This window comes from Pseudorca crassidens, chromosome 17, assembly GCF_039906515.1.
Source record: "Pseudorca crassidens isolate mPseCra1 chromosome 17, mPseCra1.hap1, whole genome shotgun sequence".
Taxonomy (NCBI): Eukaryota; Metazoa; Chordata; class Mammalia; order Artiodactyla; family Delphinidae; genus Pseudorca; species Pseudorca crassidens.
The window spans coordinates 70,201,463-70,229,147 of NC_090312.1; the positions used below are offsets into that span (position 1 = coordinate 70,201,463).

Sequence of the window (27,685 nt, forward strand, 5' to 3'; positions counted from 1 at the left end):
CAAATTACATATCAAGTGACAATGATTTGAATTATTACTAACTTCTCAACAAAAACAATGAATACTAGAAATTAGTTGAATTATCTTTAAAATGCTTAAAGGAAAAGGGGCTTCCCTGGTGGCACAGTGGTTAAGAATCCACCTGCCAACGCAGGGGACACACAGGTTTGAGCCCTGGTCCGGGAAGATCCCACACGCTGCGGAGCAACTAATCCCGTGTGCCACAACTACTGAGCCTGTGCTCTAGAGCCTGCGAGCCACAACTACTGAGCCTGCGTGCCACAACTACTGAAGCCTGCCTAGAGCCTGTGCTCCACAACAAGAGAAGCCACTGCAATGAGAAGTGCGCACACCACAACAAAGAGTAGCCCCCGCTCACTGCAACCAGAGAAAGCCTGTGTGCAGCAACAAAGACCCAACACAGCCAAAAATAAATAAAATAAATAAATGTATTTTTTAAAATGCTTAAAGGAAAAAAGTACTGTCAACCCAGAACCCTATATCCAGCAAAAATAATCCTGTAAGAATGAAGGAGAAATAAAGACACGTTCAGATAAAGGAAAAAGAAAAAAGAATTCATCATCAACAAACCTAAACAGAAAATGCTAAAAGAATTTCTCGTGGCTGAAGGGAAATAACACATGGACATCTAAATCTTTAGGAAGGAATAAAGAGCACTTTCATTTTATGACTCAAAGTCTTTTGGTCTTTTATGACTCAAAGGTTCTGACTCAAGTGCTGCTAAATGAGCCTAACTTTTCCCATCTTCACTGTCTCAAATATACATGTATACATACACACTAAAACATGCAGAGAGAGGGAGAAATACGGTAAGTGCGGTTCACACATACCAAGATCATGTGCCCAAAGTAAACTCTAGATTCTCTAGCTCCTGCAAGAATAAATGGCTCCTCCACATTGCCTAACTTTCTCAAAGAGTAGTGCAGGGGACATCTGATTGAGGTTTATATACTCTATGTAGGTATATAAATATAACCACTTCTGTTATTAAGTATTTATTTGTTTCATTTACTGTAAAATCAAAATTGAAAACAGTAAACATTCAGAAAGTCAGTTTCTATAAATGCTCAGTACGTAACCTTCTCAAGGAACATAACTCTATTCTACATTTGTTTTGTATCCACAACAGTACCTAACAGAATGCTAGGCACAGAGTTAATGCTTAACATACTTATTATTTTCTAATAGCTTTGGTAGTTGAACCCTTCTTCCCAAAAGCTATACAGCAATTTTATATTAAGTTACAAGACTAAATATAGAAATGGACATTTTTTTATCTTGGTGATAGAGAAGGCTATTGTTTGGGGACTCACTCATTAAGAGCTGACCCAAGGAAAAGAAAGGGTAAAGAACTGAAAAAGAAAGGATAATTCGATGGAAAATGTGTCATTATTTCCAGGAGTTCAATCTAACATAACTGGTTTACGTATTACTCCTAGGACCAAAATTTAGTTCTTACTAGAAGGAATAATACATAAAACTATTTAAATATGATTTGGTTACTTCAAGTGGTTTCCCCATTTTTTAGTCAAGTTTTTGGGTGTTTTGTTGTTGAGTTGCAGTTATTTCTATATTCTGGATATTAACCCCTTATCAAATATAGACATTTCCCCAAGGAAGATACACAAATGGCTAACAGGTATATGAAAAGTTGCTCAATATCACTAATAATTAGAAAAATGCAATTCAAAACTACAATGAGGTATCACTTCATACCCATTAGGATAGCCACTATCGCCACAAAAACAAAAAACAACAACAGAAAATAAGTGATGGTGAGGATGTGGAGAAATTGTCATCTTTGTGCACTGTTAGTGGGATTGTAAAATGGTGCAGACATTATACTAAAACGGTATGGAGATTCCTCAAAGGATTAAAAATAGGAAAACCATATGATCCACCAATCCCACTTCTGGGTATATATCCCAAAGAGCTGAATGCAGGTTGTTGGAGAAACATTTGCAAATCCATGTTCATTATAGCATTATTCACAAAAGCCAAGAGGTGGAAGCAACCCAATGATGGATAAAGAAAGAAAATGTGGCATATATATATACAATGGAATATTATCCATCCTTTAAAAAGAAGGAGGGCTTCCCTGGTGGCGCAGTGGTTGAGAGTCCGCCTGCCGATGCAGGGGACACGGGTTCGTGCCCCGGTCTGGGAGGATCCCACGTGCCGCGCCGCGGCTGAGCCCGTGAGCCATGGCCGCTGAGCCTGCGCGTCCGGAGCCTGTGCTCCGCAGCCAAACGGGCCGCGGCGGTGGGAGGCACGCGTACCGCAAAAAATAAATAAATAAATAAATGGTTAAGATGGGTTAAAACGGTCAATTTTCTGTTTTTTCTTCCTCTTCCCTCCTTTCCCTTTTCCTCTACTCAATCTGTCCCCAACTCAAAATATATTCACTGAATCAAGAAAATAGAGGAAAGAAGAATGAGTATCCTGCTCTTCTCTTCCTTTTATTTCCCCACTACGAGTACATCAGTTTTAGCTCAGAAACAATGAGGGAAAAGTTGGAGGGAAGTTCAATTCCAGCCTTCTAATTATGGGAATGAGACCATTTCTTTCAGTTCAGGCTCAAGATGGCAACTCTACCAGGCCATAGGCAAATATATCTAAGTACCCAAGATCTTCAAAACCAAGTGAGAAATTAACTTAGATAATAAGAACATTATTATACTCTCTAACATACATAATTAATGTACTAGAACTGCCCTCAAATTAGAGAAGGCAAAAATAAGACATAACACACATATACACAAACTTTTTCTTTACTAACCAATGAAACAAAAAATAAGAAAACATATCTCTTAAGTGAATACCTTATGCCATTAGGAAATACTTCATTCTACAATCTCTTTGAACTGGTTTTCCATCAGCTTCATCCAGTTTTGTTTCTTCACTTCTGTTTGGGTGTAAAGTCCCGTAATAAACAATAAGAAAAATAATTCCAAGGAGAAGAGTAAGAGCTATAGTGATGCTGACAGGTATAAAATAGTCTGAATTAAAAATAGAGAGTGGGTAAGACCAGAACACAATCAATATCCCCAATGTGGCCAATACCCTTACAATATAATAACAAGACATTGGACATTTGGTATTCTGTCCCTTAATATTAAAAAATGTAAAGACAAGAATGAATCCAACAACAATCCTGTATATGAATTCCATACCTATGGAAGCACAAAAATCAGTTTGTTCTTTAAATGCCCACAATATACCTAAAAACCAAAGAAATAACAACAGGAATAAAGCAATCTTAACATTTAAGAACAAAAGAAGCACAACACTCAACATCCAAGATAATAATGTAAACAACTTGTAAAAGAGATATACGAGTTTAGGACAGGGTCCATTAAGGAGGTTTTTATCAGGTAAGGATTTTCTTAAAGCTACTTGATAATCAACAGTCGACCAAGAAATAGCACAGCAAGAGACCATGATGGCTGCATCTACAAAACAAAAATTTTTTTAAGATATAGTTATAGGAATAATAATAGCAATATTAAATTACTATATGCCATACATGCTTCATCTGTATATACACACCCATAAACACATCAGGTTCTTTATATACTCATCTCATTTAATCCTTTGAAATAGATATTAATATTCCTATATTACATATGAGGGAATTAATGCTTAGAGAATATATATACATTTCTTGACCCAAGTCACACAGCCACCAAGTTTCAGAGAGATGAGATTTGAACTGAAATTTGCCTGATTCCAAAGTTGGTGTGCTTAACCACTACATTAGACTGCTTTATAAGATGGTGAATAAATTCACTGGACAAATTTTATTGAGCAACTGGTACAATGGAAACTGCATACTCTGGAAGTTCTCTAAGAGACTACAGTTATAGTCCTAGCTTTTCCAGTCTTTTTGGCTTTGACCTTGGGCATATACCTAATTCACTAGGAAATGACATCATGAGAGAGAAGAGGGCAGGAAGAAAGGAAGGGAGAGAGGTTAAACAGAAAATTTAATGTAAGTATGAGGTATCAACAGCTCAATTTCCCATATCTTTAAGATGATGGATCAAATGAACAAACATGATCTAAAACTTACAAATTTCTGTAGGCTTAGCACCTTTATCCCATTTTTTCCCCAACAAATAACAGAAAAGTAAGTTCATTACTACTTTGGAAAGGCATGTCATTAGCCCCACTCTCAAAGCTGGAGACTGAGATTAGCTCAAGATGGTAGAGTAGAAGGATGTGAACTCAAAGCTGGGGACTTATAAAACTGAAAGCAAAGATATTAGTGAATTAGAAGGAAATAATTTGGAGTAAAATAGAGAATGCTCATCATTCCCATTCAGCCTCACTGGAGGGCTATATATTAGGATAGGAAGGCAGACTTAAGATAGATCCTCTAGTGAAGACGATTATAAATGTCTTTGTCAACTCTCCTGGTTTTAGCATATACCACTCTGAACTGCACAATTAGTTGGGCTTCTTTTCTTTCTTCTTTAATTCAAAAATATTTGAATTAAAACATCACTTTCCCCTAAATTTCCCTGTGATATCTTTTTTATAATTGGTTTTAATTTCTACCAAACCAGTACATATACATTGTTTTTAAAAGTTGGTAAGTGCTAAAGAACTTATAAGAAAATAGCAGTAGACTGCTCTACCCCTTCTCACCTCTTAGCCATGACCCTCAGAAAAAATTACTATCAACTCTTCTACCTTTACTTCTGACATGTATTGCCATATTTCTAAATAAAACACATACTGTGCTATTTCTTATCTACTTTAGACTCTGATTATTAATTTCCTACGTGAGAAGGGGAAATTTTTGCACATGCACACATATATACACACCCTCCTTCCATTTTCCTCTCTCTCCTTCTACCCAAAAGAGTAACATCACAATTTTTGGTAAAATCAATATCCAGTGTTTACCTTATTATGACTACATAAGTACAGCCTCTTTGACTGCTCAGCCAAGTACTACATTCTGATCATATTTCCTTTCTTTTAAAACTTTTCATTGTTACTTACTTTGCTTAGTTTTTCATGACTCATCAGTATTTCTCAGCAAATTCTTCAAATTAATTAATTAAACTCCCCTATATACATCTATTAGGGTTTTTTTGTTTTTGTTTTTTAATAATATGATCCTTCTGCTTAAAGGTGGCTGCTGTCAAGGTTTGCTTCCTGTCTTCCCAGAACTTCCCTTCACCTCTCTTCAGGGCTGACTTCCTGTTTCCTGTTCCAATATTTCCTTCTTGCTTCGTTCTCATGGTTTGATCAAGCATTCTCCAGACATTCCTGAGAAAAGTTGTACCTAAGCTAAACTTTTGAGACCATGTATGTTTCAAAATGTCTTTATTCTACCCTCATGTTTGATACACAGTTTCAACAGAAATAGAATTCAAAGTTTAAAAATGTTTTCCATTGAAACTTTGAAGTCATTGATCTATTAAATTCTAATCTCAAGTGTTATGGTTAAGAATTTTAAAGTCATTCAATTTCCCTATCCTTAAATGATCTTTATTTTCTCTCAAATCTTCTAGAATCTTATCTTCATCTTTGCGTCTCTGAAATGTTATAATGATGGGCTTGGTATGGGCCGTTTTTATCAACCTTTCAATCTAGTAACCCACATCCTTCAGAGATACGCTGCTTTTATTCTTTGATGACTTCCCTAGAAATCACAACATGCATATTAAACATATCAAAGTTTAAAGTTAATCAGTATTTTTACCTCACAGGTAGATTTATCATGAAGGTAGTGAAGCTTAAATTTCAGGGACCTACACTTGTCCAGACTCCTTCCAAGCCTGGCAAAGCCCTGGCAATGTGTTCACTTTGTCATATATATTTTATAAAAGTTGGAAAAATAAGGTATTTTCATTGCAGTTGCTAAAATTCCCTGTCTCTTACTTTTCCTCTCTCACATTTTCCCTAGGTGCATTGAAGCAAGCTGTGGTCATTTTGGGGATCTGGCTAAAGGGAAATTGAGTTGAGAATAGATTAGGTTTAGGGGGATATGTTTACAAGATTTGCTTGAATAATTCTGATTAGTAAGTAACAGATCTAGGATTCTCAAGTAGTTTGCCTGATCTTAACACTTCACTATCTTGCTGTCAACAGGCCTTTGATTCCTTAATTTTAAGGCATGATGGTCTATCCTCATCCAGTTGGCACTATTAGTTTGACGTTATTTCCCATTTCCCACTTACCTACCTGTTTCCAATATTTTTTCTCCTCATTTTGCTAATCTAATCTGTACACTATACTCTATCCAAAAGGAATTCCTTGTCTTTGCCAAACCACGCCTTTGCTTATGCGTTTCTCCCGATATGAAATGACCTTGCCCAATCACATCTATACAGATTCTTATTAATTTCTTCTGATTTGACATTATTGACACCAGTAAAGAAAACAAGACTCCCACTATACACTAAAGGAGACATTGACAATAAACAAGTGTTGTCAATTCAAACAGTATTTAAAATTAGTTACTTCATCAAAAAAAATCTTGATATACTCTGATCTTATACCACATTATTGAAGACATTGGTAGAGTTGTCCCCAAATGTGACAACAATCAAAAAATATACTTATAATATTATCAATACTTTGTGAAGTTGAAACTTCTCTAAATTAAAAATAAACAAAAACCTAATTTCTATTAACTATGCTAGAAAAAATGATTGAATTTTTCTTTTCTCTCTGTGGAAATTATATCATAAAATCATTATCAAATCAAAACCCAATCAGAGTACACAGCCAAAAAAATTAGATAAAAGAGTATTAAAATAATAAAAATATCTTACTTTTCTTTCTCTTGTGAAATTTGTGGTATTGGTCAGCTTTCTTATCCCTGTAATTTACTGTTCTTTATTTTATTTTTAAAAAAAATGCTTACTTTCATTTCTTTTATGAATTGAACTGTATTCTTCCAAAATTCATATGTTAAAGCCCTAACCCCCAATGTGACTATACTTTGAGATAGGGCCTTTAGGGAGACAATTAAGGTTAAGCAAGTTCGTAAAGGTGAGGCCCAAATCTAATAGGACCGGTATCCTTGTAAGAATAGAAAGAGATACCAGAGATCTCTCTTTCTCTCCATACACAGAGGAAAGACATGTGAGGACACAGCAAGAAGGTGGCCATCTGCAACCCAAAGAGAGTCCTCACGAGAAACCAACCCTACTGGCACCTTGATTTTGGATTTCTAGTCTCCAGAACTGTAAGAAAATATATTTCTGTTGGTTAAGCTGCCCAGTCTATAGTATTCTGTTACAGCAGCCCAAGCACACTAACATAATTCTGTTTTCCTAATATTACATTCTTCTTTTCAAAAATCGGGTCTCTCTAATTGTTTTTGTTTTACACGTGGATCCACTTTTGCTTTACCTTTCTCCTGAACTATACAAGGAATTTAAAACAGTTTAACTCCATCCATCTTCCACCTGACTTTCATGCTACTGCTTGTCTTCATTCTATCTTTTTCTTAGCCACATAGTATTATTTCTGTTTATGCAGTCAAGTTTCATTTAGAGGTAGGTAACTTCACTTTTACCCTGAGGAGGGTGACTTTTGGAGTGCCAGTTTTACGGATTAGAATTTTCTACCAGATGTCCCTCCCTTGTGAAGACCCTGAGTTTTGTCTCCAGTCCTCCACACCCTGCGAAGCCATCAAAACTGAATCTGCTTGTTTATAAGGTTCAGTAAAAACCCTCAGGGTATAAAGCCTTCACAGTCCTACTCAACCCTGCTGCATTCCCACTTTCATGCATATTTTTGCCTGTTGTATCAGATTGTTTTAAGCTTTTATGAAGACTTTTGAAAATACTTAACCAATTGTTTGAGATAATTTCAGGGGGAGAGTTGATTCAAATTATCTAGCCTTTTAGTGGTGGTGGAACTGATTTGAATAACCCAAGTTTTCTAACTGCTTTCCATCTCCTAAATATTTGTTGACATTTCTAATCTGCTATTCTACTCTGCATTCTCTTTGTCCTTATGGGTTTATACTGTTTTTACTTGTTACTCTCCTCTTTAGCATGATTTCAGAAGGAACAAAGATAAAAGAATTTGTTCAGTCTTCTGAAGTAGTTCTATATATAAACTGATTTTTTTTTACATTTTGAATTATTCTTCCTGATTATCAAAACAATACATGGTTACTGTAGAAAATTTGGAAATTCAGAAAAGTATAAGGAAGATGAAATAGATAAAATCATTCACAATCCCACCACACAGAAGCAGCCACAGTTAACATCAGTAGATCTACCATTATACAGGTTGTAAACTCTATATGCTGAACTTTAGCTTCAGGGACTAATAAATCCCAACCCACAAATTCTTTGCATCACAAGGAAAAAGAGGTCTCATACACAGTAGGTTCATTTCAGTGGTGCACTAACAATCAAAGTAAAGGTAAAAATATTAGAAGGGACTACAATCTAGAGGTTTGTGGGAAACTGGGACCAAGAAAACTGTTTGGGGAAATGAAGTGTTCTCACAGGTGAGTCTAGCATAGAGGGAACTCCAGGGGAGAGGACAATCTGTTACTCTGAGGTGAATCCAAGTCTGCATGGAATCCTAGTCACTAATGAAAACTGGGACTATTTTTAGCAAATAAATAGTTCTTTTAACATCTCAAATTAAACACCTATTAAAAGATTTTCTTAATGGAAATACCAAATTGTCCTTTAAAAATGTACATTTAACCCTAATGAGGAAATCTGCTATAAAAGAGCAACGTAAAACTTTCATTAGTTTTGTAGCACTTGCACTTTCACCCAATGATTGCGATTCTGGGAATTTACCCTATGGCTAAACTTCACACATGCAAAAGAATGCATGCATAAGACTATTCACTGCAGCTTTTTTGCAACAGTAAAATATTAGAAACAACCTAAATTAACATAAAAAGGGAGCCTGTTAAATAATTCATGATACATCCATAATTTGTAATACTATGCTGATAAGAAAAATAAATGAGGGTGCTTTTTCTGTACTGATATGTTTAGATCTCCAAGATATGTTAAGTGCAAAAAACAAAGATGGCTTTTATGCTACCATTTCTATAAAAAAAAGAGAGAGAGAGAGAGAAGGAAAGAGAAAGATAGGCTTTTACATTTTTTTTTCTGAAAGAATCATCAGAAAGCTGACAATAATAGTTTGTTTTACTACTGAATGTAAAATAGTTGGCTGGTGGGAAGCAGCAGCATAACACAGGGAGATCGGCTGGGTGCTTTGCGATGACCTACAGGGGGTGGGATAGGGAGGATGGGAGGGAGGCTCAAGAGGGAGGGGATATGGGGACATGTGTATGCATATGGCTGATTCACTTTGTTGTGCAACAGAAACTAACACAGTATTGTGAAGCAATTATACTCCAATAAAGATCTATTAAAAAATAAAAATAAATAAAAAATGTTCAAAAAAAATAGTTTGTTTTCTGGGCAGACAAAGGAAGGGAAAGGAAGAAGGGAGAGGGAGACAGTATACCTTTATATACCTCAAAGTACCTTTGAACCATGTACTTCTTTTTCAAAAAAAAATACATAATTCTAAAAAGAAAAACAATAAAAATAATTCTAAAACCTGCCAAAGAGTTACACAGTTGACATAAAATATCAGTGGCATCCATCTAAGACAGGCTATTAAGAAAGACCTACACTGAGTGAAATTTTCTTGACCATGTTCCAGAAGGATGTAGAGCTGAAGAGCAAGTTGTGGGCAGCCTTCCAGGTAGGTCTCAAATAGCCTGAGCATGCTCAAATCTGTCACCCTATCTATAACTTCTTTATGAGGATCGATTTGTTCTTCCACGAAGTTATCCGTTTTGCTGGTGTACTTGAAAGCCACATGATAACCCTTTTTCAAGGCAAACCAATACCTGTAAAGTAAACATGAATATTTATCTTCAGTAATAGATTCTTTATAACATGTGTGTTAATTTACATAATAATTTTGGAAAAAAAGCAACATGTGTTTAAGAATAGAATTTTCCCACAAACTTTCTCTACTACAAATTTCTCTCAACTATGTAAATATTTCATTGTAGCTTTATTGAGGTTTAAGACTCCACAATTTTTATTGCATGTCTGATGTGCCAGTGTGTGCTAGCACTGTTAAGCATACATGATCTTCTTTCATCTTCACAGTTATTATGAGAGATGAGTAGGTATTATTCCCAAATCACAGACAGGAAAAGTTAGGCTGAGAACAGTAGAGTGATTTGCTGAAAGTTACGCAGAGAGTAAGGGGCAGACCTAAAGTCCAAACCTATATCTTATCATTCCTAGTCTTAACCACTATTTTCTGAAAGACAAACTGCAATTTCCACTTCATGCAATTTATCTTAACTAAAAGACAAATACATGCCCTTATGATAATGTCAAGGTTGAAGATGAGATTGAATCTTCTTTCAGTTTAATCTAGCAAATAATTACTGTTGACCCTTGAACACGTGGAGTTAGGGATGTCAACCCTCTGTGCAGTCAAAAAATCTACACATAATTGATAGCTGGCCCTTTGTATCCTCAGTTCCACATCCGTGGATTCAACCAACCTCAGATCGTGTAGTACTGTAGTCTTTACTACTGAAAAAAATCTGCATATAAGTGGACCCACACAGCTCAAACCCATGTTGTTCAAGGGTCAGCTGTACTCCATAATCTACAAGGTGCTAGGCTCTGTGACCATTACCACCCTGGAAAACATAAAATTTCAAAGACTCCTAAAACATCCTTGCTCAGGCTCTTCTTTACAAAGAATTTTTAAATGAACATGACTTATCATCATCCAAGTAAAATTAATAACAAAAATAACTGAAACACTTATTTCAAAAATATCTGAGGCTAGCAATAAGACAACCAGGATTCTAGCCCAAAGCTTATCAAAACTCTTTATCTACACCTCAGTTTCCCCATATATAAAATGAGGGCAGTGATATATATCCTGTTTCAACTTGCTCCTTCTGTCAATGTTTCCCATTTCAGTAAATGGCACTAACATGCACCATGTTGCTCAGACCAAAAATGTGGGAATAATTTCCAACTTCTTTCTTTTCTCATACCCTATAAAACTTCCTCAGCAGGTTCTGTTGGTTCTTAGCTCTAACTTCAAATATATCCAGATCTAAACACATCTTATCACTTCCACTGCCTCCATCCTAGTTTCAGCAGCCAATATTTCTGGCCTGGATTACTTTGATAGTCTCATAATTGGTCTCTCTGATTCTACTCCTGCTTCCTATACATCCTATTCTCTACACAGCATCTAGATTGAACCTGTTAACCATAATTTAGATGTTACCCCTCCACTCGAAATGTTCCAATGATTTCCATCATACTTAGAATAAAACACAAAGTCTTTACGCCATTTTACAAGGCCCTCCATAATCTGCCTTTCCCTCTCATTTCTCCCACAATTTCAGTGTACCTTTCTTACTGTTTTTCCCAAGTTAAAGGCCTTTGTCTTTGCTACTCCCTCTTCCTGGAACTCTCCTAAACCCCAGAGATTTTGCAAGTTTACTCCTTAACTTCATTCAGGTCTCTATTCAAATACCAGTTCCTCACAGAGGTCTTTCCAGATCACACCATCCATCGCATTCTATCTCTTTATCCTACATCATTTTTCTTTATCATCACTTGACACATTTTTGCTTATCTGTACCTTCTCACAAGAATGAAATCTGCATGAAAGCCGGGACTTTGTTTTGTTCACTGCTATATCCTGAGAAACTAAAATAGTACCGGTACATAGCCGCTCTAAGAAAATATTTACTGAATGAATGAATAAATGAGAGCTCATGACAATCTTTCCATAAAGATAAAGAGACAGTAGATATGAAAGGACTTTGGAAAGTTGAAAGTAAAACACAAATATAAGATATTCTCATTTTAAACAAGATGTATACATATATGGATATGCAAAGATTCTTCACCTAGCAAATAAAAGTATATTTTTTACCATCACAGTTTTAGAATAACATGGTCCATTATATTCAATGTGGACTAGATGCCAGGGTAGAATGTCTACAAAAATGATGAAGACATGACCTCCACTTTCAATGACCTTACAACCTAATAGGAAGGTCAAGCCTATAAACTGCTAGCTGCAATACAAGGCAGAAGAAATAACCACTCAACAGAAATGTAAATACTATGTTGTAAAAGTATAGGAAAAAAAATGATTAACACTGTCTAGGATTTATAGGTGAGATTTATAAGTGAATTTATGTTTGAGCCTTTTCTGGGTATCTGGCACAATAGGGAGTTCCTGTATGTATATTATTAAGACTGATATGTAATACAGTATGTTCTTAAAGGTATCTATCCTTTTAAAGCAGGAGGATAGATACTGCTAATTGAAAAACTTGAAAAATTCACAAATATTAACAAGTACATACCTAGAACAAAATCAGTACAGACAGCATAGAGTGAGAAAGCCAGCAGAGCACAGTGATTAAGTGTACAGACTCTTAAAAAGCCAGGATGCTTGGATTCAAATCCTTGCTCCATCACTTCCTAGTGATGCCTCAGTTTCCTCATCTGAAAAAGGGGTAATCATCATATCTACCTCATTGGGTTGATATGAGGATTAAAGGAGTTAATACATGTAAAATGTTTAGACCAGTAACTGGCACATGTTAAGTGGTATATCAGTGCCTGTTAAACAAACAACAACAACAACAACAAAAAGATGGAGCTGTTTACAGATGTGCACATTAATATTTCCAGTGACTTTAGAGAGGAATATTTTCCAATTTTGTAGCAATTAATAGCAAACCTATGCAAAGTTCTGCTTATCTGAGGATAATTTCATGAGAAGGGGAGTATGAATATAATTTTTTAATCAATAGGATATTGTTTCAGTTTTATGGGAGAAATGATGAAGAGGCCAAAGAAAAAGAAACAGAAGGAGCTTTCTTAGCATATTTTATCACAATGTATTCTTTTATTTGAGATAAAGAGGAAACAGCTTCCAGTGATGAGAAATTCCCTTGTATCAAGCTCACCTTCCTACTGATGACAATGATAAATTACAGACAAAATATTAAAGAAAACAAGGCACTAAAGAGCAACCAAAAGTAGGAAGAAGGATGAGGGCACTTAACCCTTGAAAGAAGGGAACCATACTGCATGAGATGCATTTATCTGGCTTTTCCTCTACCAGCATCCCACAGTCCAAATGGCAAAAAGTAGATACAGCTCAAGCACAAAGTCGAATTATTACTGGCTCAAAGAGTGAGAGAACTAAGGTTGAATCTGCCAGAGTGGTTAGAAATTAAGAGGGATCCTAGAAAAGAGGGAGCCACAGAGTAAAAAACTTCCCAAATCTGCATATACCCTCCTTAAATCCTTGGCCAACCCCTTACTATGTATAGCTAGGGTGAGGCTCCAAGGAACTGAGGAAAAATGGCAAGAATGAGCAGAGATTTTGGCAGCTGTCTACCACAGGGAAGAGTCTGGAGTTTAAGTTCCACCAAACTGGAGGGGCTTGGTAAATACTTCAAGCATCCCATTGAAACGCCAAAAGGGTGATAAGTTAGGAGTAAAAACCATACTTCAGGTCTGTAAGACTTCCCCTAGGACTAAGAACAAAAGCAAAATAGACCTTCCCTAGCAAAGCCTAAACCAAGCCTCTGTATCACGTCAAGGTAATTTGCCAATAATTTAACTACCTGCTTTCTCTTCAACAGAAGATAACAGAAACCAGAGTCTCTACAAGGTATCAATCACAATGTCCACTACACAATAAAAAATTAAATGATATGCAAATTTAGAGGAAAATGTAACTTATGCTAAAGAGCATAATCAGTTAATAGAAACGTATCAGTTAATAAGAACACACCCACAGATGACCCAGATATTGAAATTAGCAAACAAAACACAGAGAGAAAAAATTAATGAAAAAAATTAACAGAACCTCAATAACAAAGGTGTAATTGAAGTCCCAAAAGAAACAGAGAGAGAGAATGGGGCAGGAAAAAAAAAAACTTGACAACATACTGGCGAAAAATATTTTCCAAATTTGATCAAAAACAACATAAAGCTCAACGAACCCAAACAGAAAAAATAAAACAATATGTAGGCCCAGAAGACAACTATATCAATAATTACAGTAATATATGAAATGTAAATGGATTGAAAGTTTCAATAAAAGATTGTCAAACTGGATAAAAAAATCAAGATTCAACTCTATATGATTTGGAAGAGACTCTCTTTAAACATAAAGACACGGATAGTTTGAGGGACTTCCCTGGTGGCGCAGTAGTTAAGAACCTGCCTGACAATGCAAGGGCCACGGGTTCAAGGCCTGGTAGCGGAAGATCCCACATGCCGCGGAGCAACTAAGCCCATGTGCCACAACTACTGAGACTACACTTTAGAGCCTGAGAGCTGCAACTACTGAGCCCACATGCCACAACTACTGAAGCTCACGCACCTAGAGCCCATGCTCCACAACAAAGACAAGCCACAGCAATGAGGAGCCCGCGCACTGCAACAAAGAGTAGCCCCCACTTACCGCAACTAGAGAAAGCCTGCGCGCAGCAACAAAGACCCAACGCAGCCAAAAATAAATAATAAAATAAAATTAAAAAACAAAAAAGACACAAATAGTTTGAAAGGAAATCACAAAAAAATAGTTAGTATGGCTATATTAGTATCCCAGACAAAATACATTTCAAATCAAGGAGTATTAACAGAGATAAAGAGTCATGTCATAATGATATAAGAATCAATTTTTCAAGAAGACATCTGAATGTACCTGATAATAGCATTTGAAGATACACGAAGCAAAAATTTTCAAAGTACAAGGAGAAAAAGATAAGTCCACAATATTAGAGTGTTTTAACAGTCATCTCTCAGTAATTGAAAGAAAAGGTAGGCCAAAAGAAAAAAATCAGTAAGAATATAGCAGATTTTAATAATATGTTTAATAATATGTTTTATAATAATATGTTTAATAATATGTTGATACATATTGCCCTAATTTATACATTTATAGAACACTACACTCAACAAGAGCAATTTACAAATTCTTTTCAAATGCACATGGAATATTCACCAAGTTAGACTATATGTTGGGCCATAAAACAAGCCAATAAATGTAAAAAGACTATAATCACACAAATTATGTTGTCTGATCAAAACAATATTTAATGAGAAATCAACAACAATAAGATACCTCGGAAAATCCTCAAATATTTAGAGATTTAAGTAAAGGGCCCAGATCCTCAAGTTTCATAAATATTGCACCCTAGGAAATTTGAACATTACCAGATGACCTCTCTCTAAAGCATTTTAAATAGAAGAATAGGTAAGAAAAAATGTTCAACTATTTAATGCCCATTTAAGAAACTCCATAAAGAGCCCAGGGACCTGCGGAAGGAAGGAGACTCATCTCCATTGTACTTTCTTTCACACGATTTGAACTTTTTTTACCAGTTATTTTAAAAGAGCAACAATAACTTCCATATTTTAAATAATACAAATGCCTTTCATATACCCATCAAAGGAAAAGTCTCCTTTGGCAAGGAGAAAGGTTTTATCACAAATAGTACATAAAATGGAAATACAGAAGTGTCATCTAATTTATATTCTGGAAAATGAAATGTTCTACTCCACAGACCCCTGAGCAGTGAGAACATACTTAGTAGCAACAGGCACTTACACCTAATAAATAATTCATGTTGACATTCCTTGTCTTTCATCTACCAACACAAACTCAATTTATCTATTCTGTAGGGAAGTGAATCTGTAGTTCAGTAAATCTCAGGTTTTTCCATACTTAGTTTAGACAGACCCTTGGATAATTTTCCCATTTTTATGAACTTATGTTTTAAATTAATTACGTTTTAATTTTTGCTCATTTCTCACTATTCATCTCAGTATTCTGCCACTTCCTGCACTAAGAAAATACAAAGAAAAAGAAAAACAAAAAGAGGGAAGTGTCTGTTTATCAAGTATCTGTTTATCACTAATAGCAAACCTAATTCAATTTTTCCTTTTCTTCTTCTTTTGTTTGAATAGGCAAAATATTCAAATAATTCAAAAATTTTTTAAAAAGTTATTCGCTGAAAAAACTCCATGCCACTCCTATGACCTAACTACCCAGTTTTCACCCTCCCCTATGACCATGAGAATTCAGTTACTACTTTCATGTGTACCCTTCTAGAGTTTCTTTATGCATATACAAGCAAGCATAAGTATATATGCCTTTTCACCACTTTGTTTTACACAGACTGTAGCATATCATATCTGCTGTATGCACCTTGTCTTTTCACTTAAAAGTACATATTGGAGATCTTTCCATTTCAGTACATAAAGTACTTTATCATTCTTTGTAATAGCTATGTAGTGTGCCATTGCATAGGTATACCATAAACTCTACCAACAGACATTTCAATTGTTTCTAATATTTTGCTGTTACAAAGAATACTACAATTGAAAAGCTGTGCATATGTCATTTTACATGTCTGCAAGTACGATAAATTCCCAGAAGAGGAACCTCTGGCCTAAAGGTATGTATGTGTATTTGAAATATGGTCAAACTGCCTTCCACAGGGATGGTGGGCAATCCATACTCCCATAACCAATCCATACTCCCATCAACAAAGTATGAGAATACCTGTTTTCCCATGCCTTACCAAGAGAGCGTATTATCATTTGGATTTTTGCAAGTCTGGTAGGTGAAGAATATCTCAGCGAAGTTTTAATTGGCAATTTTAAAATTATAAACAAGGCTTAGCATCCTTCAGACAACTTAAGAGCCATTTGCATTTCCTCTTCTCTGAACTATCCTCACTGTTTTCCCATGTTTCAATTGGGTGGATGACCTTTTTCTTTTTGACTTCAGAAGCTCTTTAAATACTAAAAGACTAGCCCTTTTTCTATTCAAAATTGCAAATATTTTCTCCTGTTAAAGCTGTTTTCCTTTTTGCTTTGCTTTTGTTTGTTTGGGAGATTTTTGCTTTTTTTAATTAGCATGCATTTTTTATTATCAAATCTATAATTTTTATAGCTTAGGGATTTTAAGTTATGGTTAGAAAGGCTTTCCCTATTTCAAGGCTATAAAGGAATTTTCCCATGTTTTCTTATAATATAAGTATTTTTACATTAAATATTTGATTCATTTGAAATTTATCCTGGTGTCTGGTATTTTACCTAGATGTATAGTCCATAACATGCAATCTGAAATTATCCCAACTCTAAAGTGAATCAAAACCGTTACTGTTCTTATGCTGCATATACTGGCTATTGCTTCCTCTTACTTCCATTCTGGTCAATTTCTACAATCTGTGGTCTGTCCATTTGAATGGCAAACAGGGGAAAAAGCTATTTTCTTGTCCTTGTGGTTTGGGATTTAGTGTTGGGGGCTGGGGAGGGGTGGGGTGCCTAGTGCTACTCCAGAAACAAAACTCTGCCAGTTTATCCTTTCAGATTTTCTTCTGGTTAGGAGGAGTTAGAGCACATGTTCTGTCATATCAAAGACTGGGAAGCTGAAGACATAAACTACAACATTTTAAAACTCTCCCAATACTGTACTCATCTCTATGTTTCTATCAATATACTTCTAAAGATTTCACCTTCATCACAGAACAGGCTAAACTCTTTTCAAGATCACGTGCCATGTTAGAGCATGGGCTAACCCTGAACTTTGTGTGAAGGTCCAGTTATAAGTCACATATTTTTTTCCAAATGGCTACCTACTTGTCCCCACATCCCTAACTCCTAAGCAAAGAAATCAGTAAGAATGAAGAATCTCTGTATGTACAAGGGAACTCCCATAAGACTATCAGCTGACTTTTCCATAGAAATTTTGCAGGCCAGAGGGAGTGGCACCATACAGTCAAAATGATGAAAGGAAAAAACCTACAAGCAAGAATACTCTACCCAGCAAGGATATCATTCAGATTTGAAGGAGAAATATAAAGTTTTACAGACAAGCAAAAGCTAAAAGAGTTCAGAACCACTAAACCAGCTTTACAAGAAACGTTAAAGGAACTTCTCTAAGGAAAAGAGACCACAACTAGAAATATGAAAATTATGAAAGGAAAAATCTCATTGGTAAAGGCAAATATACAGTAAAGGTAGTAGATCAACCACTCATAAAGCTAGTAGGAAGGTTAAAAGATAAAAGTAGTAAAATCATCTATAGTCACAATAAGTAGTTAAGGGATACACAAAACAGAAAGATGTAAAATATGATGTCAAAACAGTAAACATGGGTGGTAGGAAGCAAAAATGCATGGTTGTTAGAAAGTGTTTGAACTTAAACCATCATCACCTTAAAATAATCACTTGTCAGTATAATTTTCAGATTGTTATACATGAACCTCATGGTAATAACTAACCAAACATCTATAATAGATATATACACAAAAGAAGAGAAAGAAACCCAAACATAACACTAAAGATAGTCATCAAATCACAAGGGAAGAGAGCAAAAGAAGAAGAAAGAAGCCAAAAAGAACTACAAAACAACCCCAAAACAGTTAACAAAATGGCAATAAGACATATCTAACAATAATTACTTTAAATGTAAATGGACTGAATGCTCCAGTCAAAAGACATAGACTGACTGAAAGGACACAAAAACAAGACCTGTATATATGCTGCCTACACGAGACTCACTTCAGATCTAAAGACATACAGACTGAAAGAGAGAGTATAGGAAAAGGTATTCCATGCAAATGTAAATCATAAGAAAGCTGGGGTAGCAATACGTATATCAGACAAGATAGACTTTAAAACAAAGACTGTAACAAGAGGCAAAAAAGGACTTACATAATGATATGGGGATCAATCAAAGAAGAAGATATAACAATATGGGTATACATATGTACCCAACATAGGAGCACCTAAGTACATAAAGCAAATATTAACAAACATAAAGAGAGAAATTGACAGTAACACAACACTAGTAGGAGACTTTAACAACCCACTTACATCAGTGGAGAGACATAAGATCCAGACAGAAAATCAGTAAGGAAACACTGGGCTTAAATGACATTAAACCTGATGGACTTAACAGATTATATATAGAACATGCCATCCAAAAGCAGCAAGATATACATTCTTTTCAAGTGCACATGGAACATTCTCCAGGATAGATCACATGACAAGCCACAAAACAAGTCTCAATAAATTTACGAATATTGAAATTATATCAAGCATCTGTTCTGACCACAATGGCATGAGACTAGAAATCAACTATGAGAAAAGAATGCAAAAAACAAAAACAATATGCTACTAAACAAATCAATGGATCACTGACAAAATCAAAGAGGAACAAAAAATACCTGGAGACAAATAAACATGAGAACACAATGATCTGTGGAACACAGCAAAAGCAGTTCTATGAGGTAAGTTTATAGTGATACAAGCTTACCTCAGGAAACAAGAAAAATCTCAAATCAACAATCTAACATGTAACAGTCATGTTAGATACAGCAAGAAGGTCTACCTTAAATTTGTTTGGAGTCCCAGAAGGAAAAGAGACAGAAATATGGTAAAGAAAATGTTAGAAAAGATAATGGCTGAGAATTGTGCAGAATTCATGGAAGATAATAATCTATAGTATCAAGAGAACCAGCAAATCCCCAGCAGGAGAAATAAAAGTAAATATATACCTGGATATATCATAAACTTTAGAAACCCAAAGATAAAGAGAAAAATCATAAGAGCAGCCAGAGGGAAAAAAAGAAGACAAAATACTTTTAAAGAGCAACAGTAAGATTGACATTTAACTCTTCAATAGTGACAATGGAAACAAAAAGATGAGAGAATATAATATACAGAGAGAAAATAACTATTCATCTAGAATTCTACTGCCACTAAAATCTTTCTCAGGAAAGATGGCTATTAAAATGGCCCAACTTCAGGGCTTCCCTGGTGGCTCAGTGGTTGAGAGTCCGCCTGCCGATGCAGGGGACACGGGTTTGTGCCCTGGTCTGGGAAGATCCCACATGCCGCAGAGCGGCTGGGCCCATGAGCCATGGCCACTGAGCTGCGCGTCCGGAGCCTGTGCTCCGCAACGGGAGAGGCCACAACAGTGAGAGGCCCGCGTACCACACAAAAAAAAAAAAAAAAAAATGGCCCAACTTCAAAACCTAACTGTAGCAAAATAATACGTTATCCTCTTAATATGTCTTTATTTTTTTTTACACCAGTGTTTAAACTTTTATTTCACACCATGCAAGGTCAATTATAACATTAAAAAGTGACAACAGCTATAAGCTGCAATTTTACATTTATACATTGTAAATGTCCATTTTCAAAAGCTGAATTACCATGTTGCCATTGAAGCTAGGCTTCAATTCAACTGTTTATACAGATAAAATTTACTACGAAAAACAATGATTTTATATCTGTCTTTAATTCTTCTCTTTACTTTTAATATATATATCGCTTTGAACAGAATTAAATCTCTTAAGATAATGAAGAAAAGGTCATATGAAATTAGGTATATGGAAAATCACAGAATTCTCAGGGCTTATTTAGATTCTATTTTCTTTAACCAGAAAACAGGCTTTAAACAACATGATTCTTAAGGTTGTTTTTAGTTCTGTGGATGATTCTGTACCAAGCTAACCACATGGTTACTGCGTTATTGCAGTAAAAATTTCACTTCATTAAATCAATGGTACAATTAACTTAAAAAATTAAGTGCTCTATCAGAGTTGCAAGTGAAAGGCTATATTTACATAATCAGTCTTAAAATATAAAATAGATGAGAAAAGATTCAAAAGACATAGAAATGAGTCCTTTTCCTTCTCATAAAAAAGTGATAACATATTAGAAAAAGTAACTTAATTAGGTAAATTAAAATATTATGTTAATGAACCTGGAAAATTCTGAGAGTTCAATGACTCACACAAGTACTGCTAGTGAGAAGCAAATAACCCTTGTGCTACATGCAAATAGGGAACCTTTGTACATCTGACTACCCAGATACAGAAAGGTAGCTTCTGTCTGAAAAAAAGAATAATAGTGTTAATGATCAAAAGTATATGCTCACCTTGTAAAAACTCCTCCTTGCAAGCAATGAAGTAGAAGAAAACAATGCTGACTTTCTTGTCCTGATTCCTTTAAATCGTCCTTGAACCAAGAATAACTAAAACACTGGACCACAAGTGTTCCAAAGAGCATAAAACTTACTGTTAAAATACTGAAAACATGCTGTCCCTCATAGAAAAATCTGACAGACACCCAGATGTCCACAATTAAATCAGTTACATAGATTATAATGCCAAGAACCGACATCATAAAATTTAACTTAGTATATTTCATTATGAATCACTATATCTCTTGGTTATCTACCTCCTTCTCTCATACAAAAAGAAAAAAAAAGAACAAATATTAGTGCATCCTTTCGTGTAGCACTGAATTTTAATTTCTACTCCCTAAATCTATTTAAAAGAAAGAATAAATATTATGAAATTGGAACACTAAAACCAAAGTGACTAATTTTAACTTTCTTTTCTAAACCTCTAATCCAGTTGTTACAAGGCTTTATTCAATCTTCTGTCTCACAGTGTTCTTCATTACAGCTGACAACACCTAAAATGAAACATCATAAAAGATGCTAAAAATCTTGAGTATAGTATTAAAAACCCTAGGCCATGATTTTATCAAAGTCCTACTTTTTCTAAAAATAATATATTACCACTAAATATACTTTTTATAATATATAGCTTTGGGAAAGTAAAGTGTCAGAGATATACTTAATAGTTGACAACTTCCTCTCAGACTACTTACCTTTTAAAACACATAACCTGCTCACAAAGACATTTACCACAGCACCATTTATAGTGGCAAAAACCTGGAAATCATCTAAATGTGTCAACAAAAGGAGTTAATAAATAATGGTAGAGTCATAAAATGGAATATTACAAAGCTACTAAAAATATATTTAACAAAGGTACAGTAGCTGTGAAAATTCTTAATATGCTTTTTTTAAAGCATTTTTAAAAATTTATTTATTTAGTTAGTTAGTTTTGGCTGCATTGGGTCTTCGTTGCTGCGCGGGGCTTTCTCTAGTTGCAGCGAGCGGGGGCTACTCTCCGTTGCAGTGCATGGGCTTCTCATTGCGGTGGCTTCTCTTGTTGTGGAGCACGGGCTCTAGGCACATGGGCTTCAGTAGTTGTGGCACGCGGGCTCTAGGGCACAGGCTCAGTAGTTGTGACACACGGGCTTAGTTGCTCCGCGGCATGTGGGATCTTCCTGGACCAGGGCTCAAACCCATATCCCCTGCATTGGCAGGCGGATTCTTAACCACTGCGCCACCAGGGAAGTCCCGAAAATTCTTAATATGCTTTGATACAGCAATTCCATCTAAGAATCAAGCATAGGGAAATGCTTACAGATGTGCACAAAGATATGTGCTCTTCGCAGAACCTTTTTTAAAATAGCAAAAAATTGAAAACAACCCAAATGACAATTGAGAAGCCTAATTCAATAAATTATGGTACATCCATACTAAAGAATACACCATGCAACCTTTAAAAAGAATGAAGTAGCTTTGTATAACCTACTTTGGAAGATCTAAAGACACATTAAGTGAAAAAAGCAAGTACCAAAAGGATAAATATAGCATATTGTAATATATGCTTCCTACTTATACATGGAGAGGAGAAAGGAGTTGGGAGTAGGAAGCAAATGCAATTTTAATCCTTTAAATATTCTTTCATATTGTTTGAGTTTTTTACAACAGACATGTACTAAGGTATTATATAATTTCTTAAAATAAAAATATAGTAAATGATATTTATAAAGAATTTTGATGACTGGAGAAAGTATTTATTCTACTAATAATAGCTAACATTTACTTACCACTATGTGCCAGGCATTGAGCTAAATGCTGTACATAAACTGTCCTCATTTAATTCTTACATCAAACTTAGGAGGTAGATATTACTACTGTGAACCCTATTTTATAAACGTAAGCTGAAAGCAACCTGCAGATGAGATTTGTGTGACTCAACAGTGGTTTCTTTAACTGTCCTTTTTTTTTTTTTTTTGGCCATGCTGTGCAGCCAGGGATCGAACCCATGCCCCCTGCAGTGGAATCGCAGAGTCCTAAGCACTGGACCGCCAGGGAAGTCCCTAATTAATTGCTAACATTTCATACAAGAATCTAGAATTTTCCCTGCTACTGAAAAACTCAAAGATCTGCTACAGTAGACTATCATTCCTTCATCAGCAGTAGGTACCCCCCTAATGGCATAGGCTCTCTCAAGTTCACCACAGTAGCCAGCCACCACACTTCAGTCATTTCAACAGCTGGGTCTCAATGCCAATTCACCTACCTAATAGCTGTGTGGCCTTAAATATGCTCCTTTACCTCCCTTTGTCTTATTTTCTTCCTCTGAAATATGGAGATAATAATGGTATATACCACAGAGTGTTACTGTGAAGGTTAAGAAAGATAATATATATAATACATACAAACCTCTAGAAAAGTACCTGGCATAGTCAGGGCTTAATAAATGTTAGTTATCATTATTATCTTGCCTGTCTGCCTGACATCTGTAAGCATCTGCATTTGCAATCTTTGACTTCATTTTAAAGAATGTTAAGTGAAAAAATACTATGTTATAATCTCAAAGCTTTGAAAATGCAAAGGAAATATGACTGAAGAAATACAAAACATGTTAGCAGTGATTTTATCTGGGGAATTAATGGTATTATAGATGATTTTTTTCTTTTTCATTCTTTTCTATATTTATGGGCTAAATAGTTTCCCCCCCCAAAAGTCATATGTTGAAGTGCTAACCCTCAATGTGACTGTATCTAGAGATAGGTCTTTACGGAGGTAATAAGGTTCAAAGAAGTCACAAGAATGGGTCCCTAATCCAATAGGACTGGTGTCCTTATAAGAAAGGACACAGCAAGAAAGGAGCCATCTGCAACCCAAAGAAAGAGGCCTCACCAGAAACCAGTCTTGCTGGCACCTCGAGGCTGGACTTCCAGTCTCCAGAACTGTGAGAAAAATTAATTTCTGTCATGTAAGCCACCCAGTCTGGTGTATTCTCTTAAGGCAGCCTGAGTAGACTAACACCCTGTGTTCTATAAAGAACATTTATTACTTTAAAAACTAGGAGGAGAAAGTGTTACTTTAAAAAAAACACAACCTAATACTTAACAGCGTTCTTGTCATTTTAGCACTTTTAAGTATTTTGTTTACAAGTCTTCAGAATAATATTAAAAGATATTTCACTCTTCTTACAGAAAAAAACGAAAGCTCATTATCACTACTTTTCCTGTCAAGAATGTCGTGGCCAAACAGGATGGAAAAATAATTTTAAAATCTGAGTATTTCCAATCTAGCAGGCCACGAATTTCCCTGCAATAAGTTTCTAATCTTAAAATGAAAGACATCATGCCCAGTATAAGCATGGAGCTTAGGAGAATGAGATTTAATCAAAAGGTTCTGTTTAACTGAATATTTACTTAAACCTACCATGTGCTATTTTAAGCTCTTGAGATAGATCATGTGACAAAAGAGACAAAAATCCCTGCCATTATGGAACTTACATCCTAGCAGAGAAAGATAGTCAATCAACGATAAAAATAATAAGTAAATTAGGTATCATATTAGAAGGTGATAAGCACTATAGAAAGAACAGAGCAATGTTAAGGAGTTGGAGTAGAGGCGGGTGCACCACAGGTTGCAATTTTAATTAGAATGGTCAGAGCAGGTCTCACTAAGAAGGTGGCATTTGAGTAATGAAATTAGCCATGTGGCTGTCATATGAAAAAGATTGCCAGGTGGAAGGAATAGTGAGTTCGGAAGTCTAATGTACTAGATTTTGAGCATGTGGAACAAAATTCCACAGAACATTGGCAGATGCCTTAACATGGTTATATTGGATGTGTTTAATGTGTACCCAAGTCCTGTTTTAACATCATTTAAAAAAACGTACTTTCCTAAGCTTTACCATCTAGGAAAAAAAATATTGCCATATATAGTGGAAGAATAGATAGTAAGAATAGTAGCTACCACTGCTGAGTATTTACTATGTGTGAAGTGTTTTACAAACTTTATTTTATTTAATTCTCACAAATTTCTATAAGAAGGGTATCATTGGTCCCATTTTACAGATCATGGAACTGAGGCTTAGAGATGTTGGTATTTAGGTGAGTTATCTCTAATGAGTAAACTGATTTCAATATACAGGCACACCTTGGAGATATTGCGGGTTTGATTCCAGACCACCACAATATAGCAAATATCGCAATAAGTGAGCCACACACATTTTTTGGTTGCATATAAAAGTTATGTTTACACTATACTGTAGTCTATTAAGTGTGCAATTCTGTCTAAAAGCCTGTGCATTAAGTGTGCACTGTGTCTAAAAAAATGTGTATACATTAATTTAAAAATACTTTATTGCTAAAACATGCTAACCATGATCTGAGCCTTCAGCGAGTCAAAATCTTTTTGCAAGAGTAAAAGTTCACTGGGACTTCCCTGGTGGTCCAGTGGGTGAAACCCCATGCTCCCAATGCAGGGACCTGGGTTCGATCCCTGGTCGGGGAACTGGATCCCACATGCCACAACACAACTAACAGTTTGCACGCCGCGACTAAAAGATCCCACGTGCCACAACTAAGACCCAGCGCAGCCAAATAAATAAATAAATATTTTTTTAAAAAAAAAGAGTAAAAGATCACTAATCACAGAACACCATAACCATATATAACAAATATAACAATAATGAAAAAGTTTGAAATATTGCGGGAATTACCAAAATGTGACAGTGACACAAAGGGAGCAAATGCTGTTCGAAAAATGGTGCTGGTCGACTTGCTCAATGCAGGGTTGCCAAAATCTCCAATTTGTAAAAACCACAATATCTGAGAAGCACAATAAAGCAAAGGGCAATAAAACGAGGTAGACCTCCATGTGTGCATTTCTTAATCACTCTCCCCACAAAGAGAGCTTCCTTTACCTGGCATGCATAAGGAAAACACTAGCCATTTTGAGACAAGATTTACAAGATGGGAAAAAATAATTTCTAAGAAACTTAGAAATTGCATTACTGGCAGAACATCAGACTCAATAAACTAATCTGATCTGGCAACTTCTAAATTCCTAATTTAGTGAAACAGAACATAACGCCAACTAGAAGGAAAACTACACAGCAAAGTACATAATAAACATAGAAGCTCTCATAAAAAAGGGCCTGCAGCTCCTTCAGTAACCACATAGTTGTATAACTTGCATGAAGGATAGTTCATCTTTATCCCTACACTTGATCACTGTTCCAATACCACCTTAGCAGAAATAATGCCACCTACAAAATTTGACTTCAGTTAGAGAATTCAGGACACTTACTGACGTAATAGGACAGTTTCAATACAATTTCATTCAGAGGTCAACCCAGCTATGTGGCTACCTGGCTGCCAGCCAAAATACATAACCTTTGCCCACTGTAGATGATCTCTTCACAATAAAGAAGATACCTGAAAGAAATACAAACAAGCAGACTTTCATTTATCAATCAAACTTAACATGTAAAATACGGGCTTACTTGTTACATATAAGAAGCCTTCTTTAACTCAAAGTCCCTTCTGAAAAATCTTCATCCTGGGAATCTTTCATTTCTTCTTCTCTGAAAATAAGCATAATTAAGGGATGTGTAAACCTTGAACATCGAAACTAAAATGAAACTGAAATCACCTATTAGTCATATGTGGGATTTTCTAACCCAGTGATAACAGGGTCTGTATCATTGTGACCATAGTACACTCCTTTTTAACCATCACATTGGGGGAAGGAATTACATGGCTCCTTTTACAGGTTGACTAGGCTACAAGCCTTTACTGTATTATCAATTAAGTTTTAAGAAGACACAATTTGCCTCACAGTATATCTAAGTGGACAATTCATGTTTGAAAGGGAGAGAGAGATTCTTGAATCTGAAATACTCTAATAAAGAATTTATCATTAACAGAGCCTACTTATTTTTTCAAACTGTATATACCTTCTCAAACCCTATGCCCTAAGAATATATGATTGTTGGTTTCTATTTCGAAAATAAATGCTACAGTTCTATTTCCAAGCCTTTGCTCAAGTTATTTACTATTTACTTCTACCTCCATCTTCCTGAAGTTCTATCAGTCTTTAAGAATCAGCTCAAAACCCACCCCCTCTAAGTTTTCCGAGATCTTCCCAATCAATTTGATTCTCTCCTTCCTCCTTGCAATCCCATCACTTCAGCTATACTTCTCTAGGATTTACCCACATATGCTTTAAAATAAGATCATATACATCTCCTTCCTGGTAATACACCTCTAGAAAGCTAACTATCTTATTCATTTTAACACACACCCACACGTCCACAACAATACTTTACATGTTATAGGTAGAGGATAAATTATTGTAAATGTAACTGAACAGAATGTAAAAATCATTGGTCTTATTTGTTGGGGAGGAACTTAAACTTCAAGTCTCATTGCTAAACATATTCACAAAGACTCAATTTTCTCTCTGTAGCCTATATCTTTCTTCTGAGCTCAACCCATATGTCTGTCTGTAGATTTCTTTATGAGGATATCCCACAACCACCTCAATTTAAACTAGTCTAAACCAACTTCATTACCTACCCTCTGTTCCTCCTCTTCTGCTAGTGTCTAATGTCTCCTTCTATGACTCTACTCAAGTCACTTAACTT

At 35.5% G+C, this 27,685-nt stretch overlaps 1 protein-coding gene across 1 annotated transcript; it reads right to left on the minus strand.

Annotated features, from left to right (window-relative positions):
• Positions 1 to 2,776: 2,776 nt before the first annotated feature.
• On the minus strand, positions 2,777 to 21,553 carry XKR9 (XK related 9). The gene is made up of 3 exons (XM_067711235.1): positions 21,025 to 21,553; positions 9,669 to 9,889; positions 2,777 to 3,473 (listed from the first exon to the last, which is right to left on the minus strand). Exons 1-3 carry the CDS (start codon positions 21,294 to 21,296, stop codon positions 2,845 to 2,847), a joined length of 1,122 nt encoding a protein of 373 aa, XP_067567336.1. The 5' UTR covers positions 21,297 to 21,553; the 3' UTR covers positions 2,777 to 2,844.
• Between the last annotated feature and the right edge of the window lie 6,132 nt (positions 21,554 to 27,685).

What these genes read in the sequence shown, in the direction of transcription:
- XKR9 (XM_067711235.1), bottom strand. Translation starts at nt 21,296, where the DNA reads ATGAAATATACTAAGTTAAATTTTATGATGTCGGTTCTTGGCATTATA. An exon ending in CAAGGAGGAGTTTTTACAAG is followed by an intron (nt 9,890 to 21,024) that starts GTGAGCATATAC and finishes TTTACTTTACAG; the next exon opens with GTATTGGTTTGCCTTGAAAA. An exon ending in TCAAGAAAATTTCACTCAGT is followed by an intron (nt 3,474 to 9,668) that starts GTAGGTCTTTCT and finishes TTTGTTTTGTAG; the next exon opens with ATGCAGCCATCATGGTCTCT.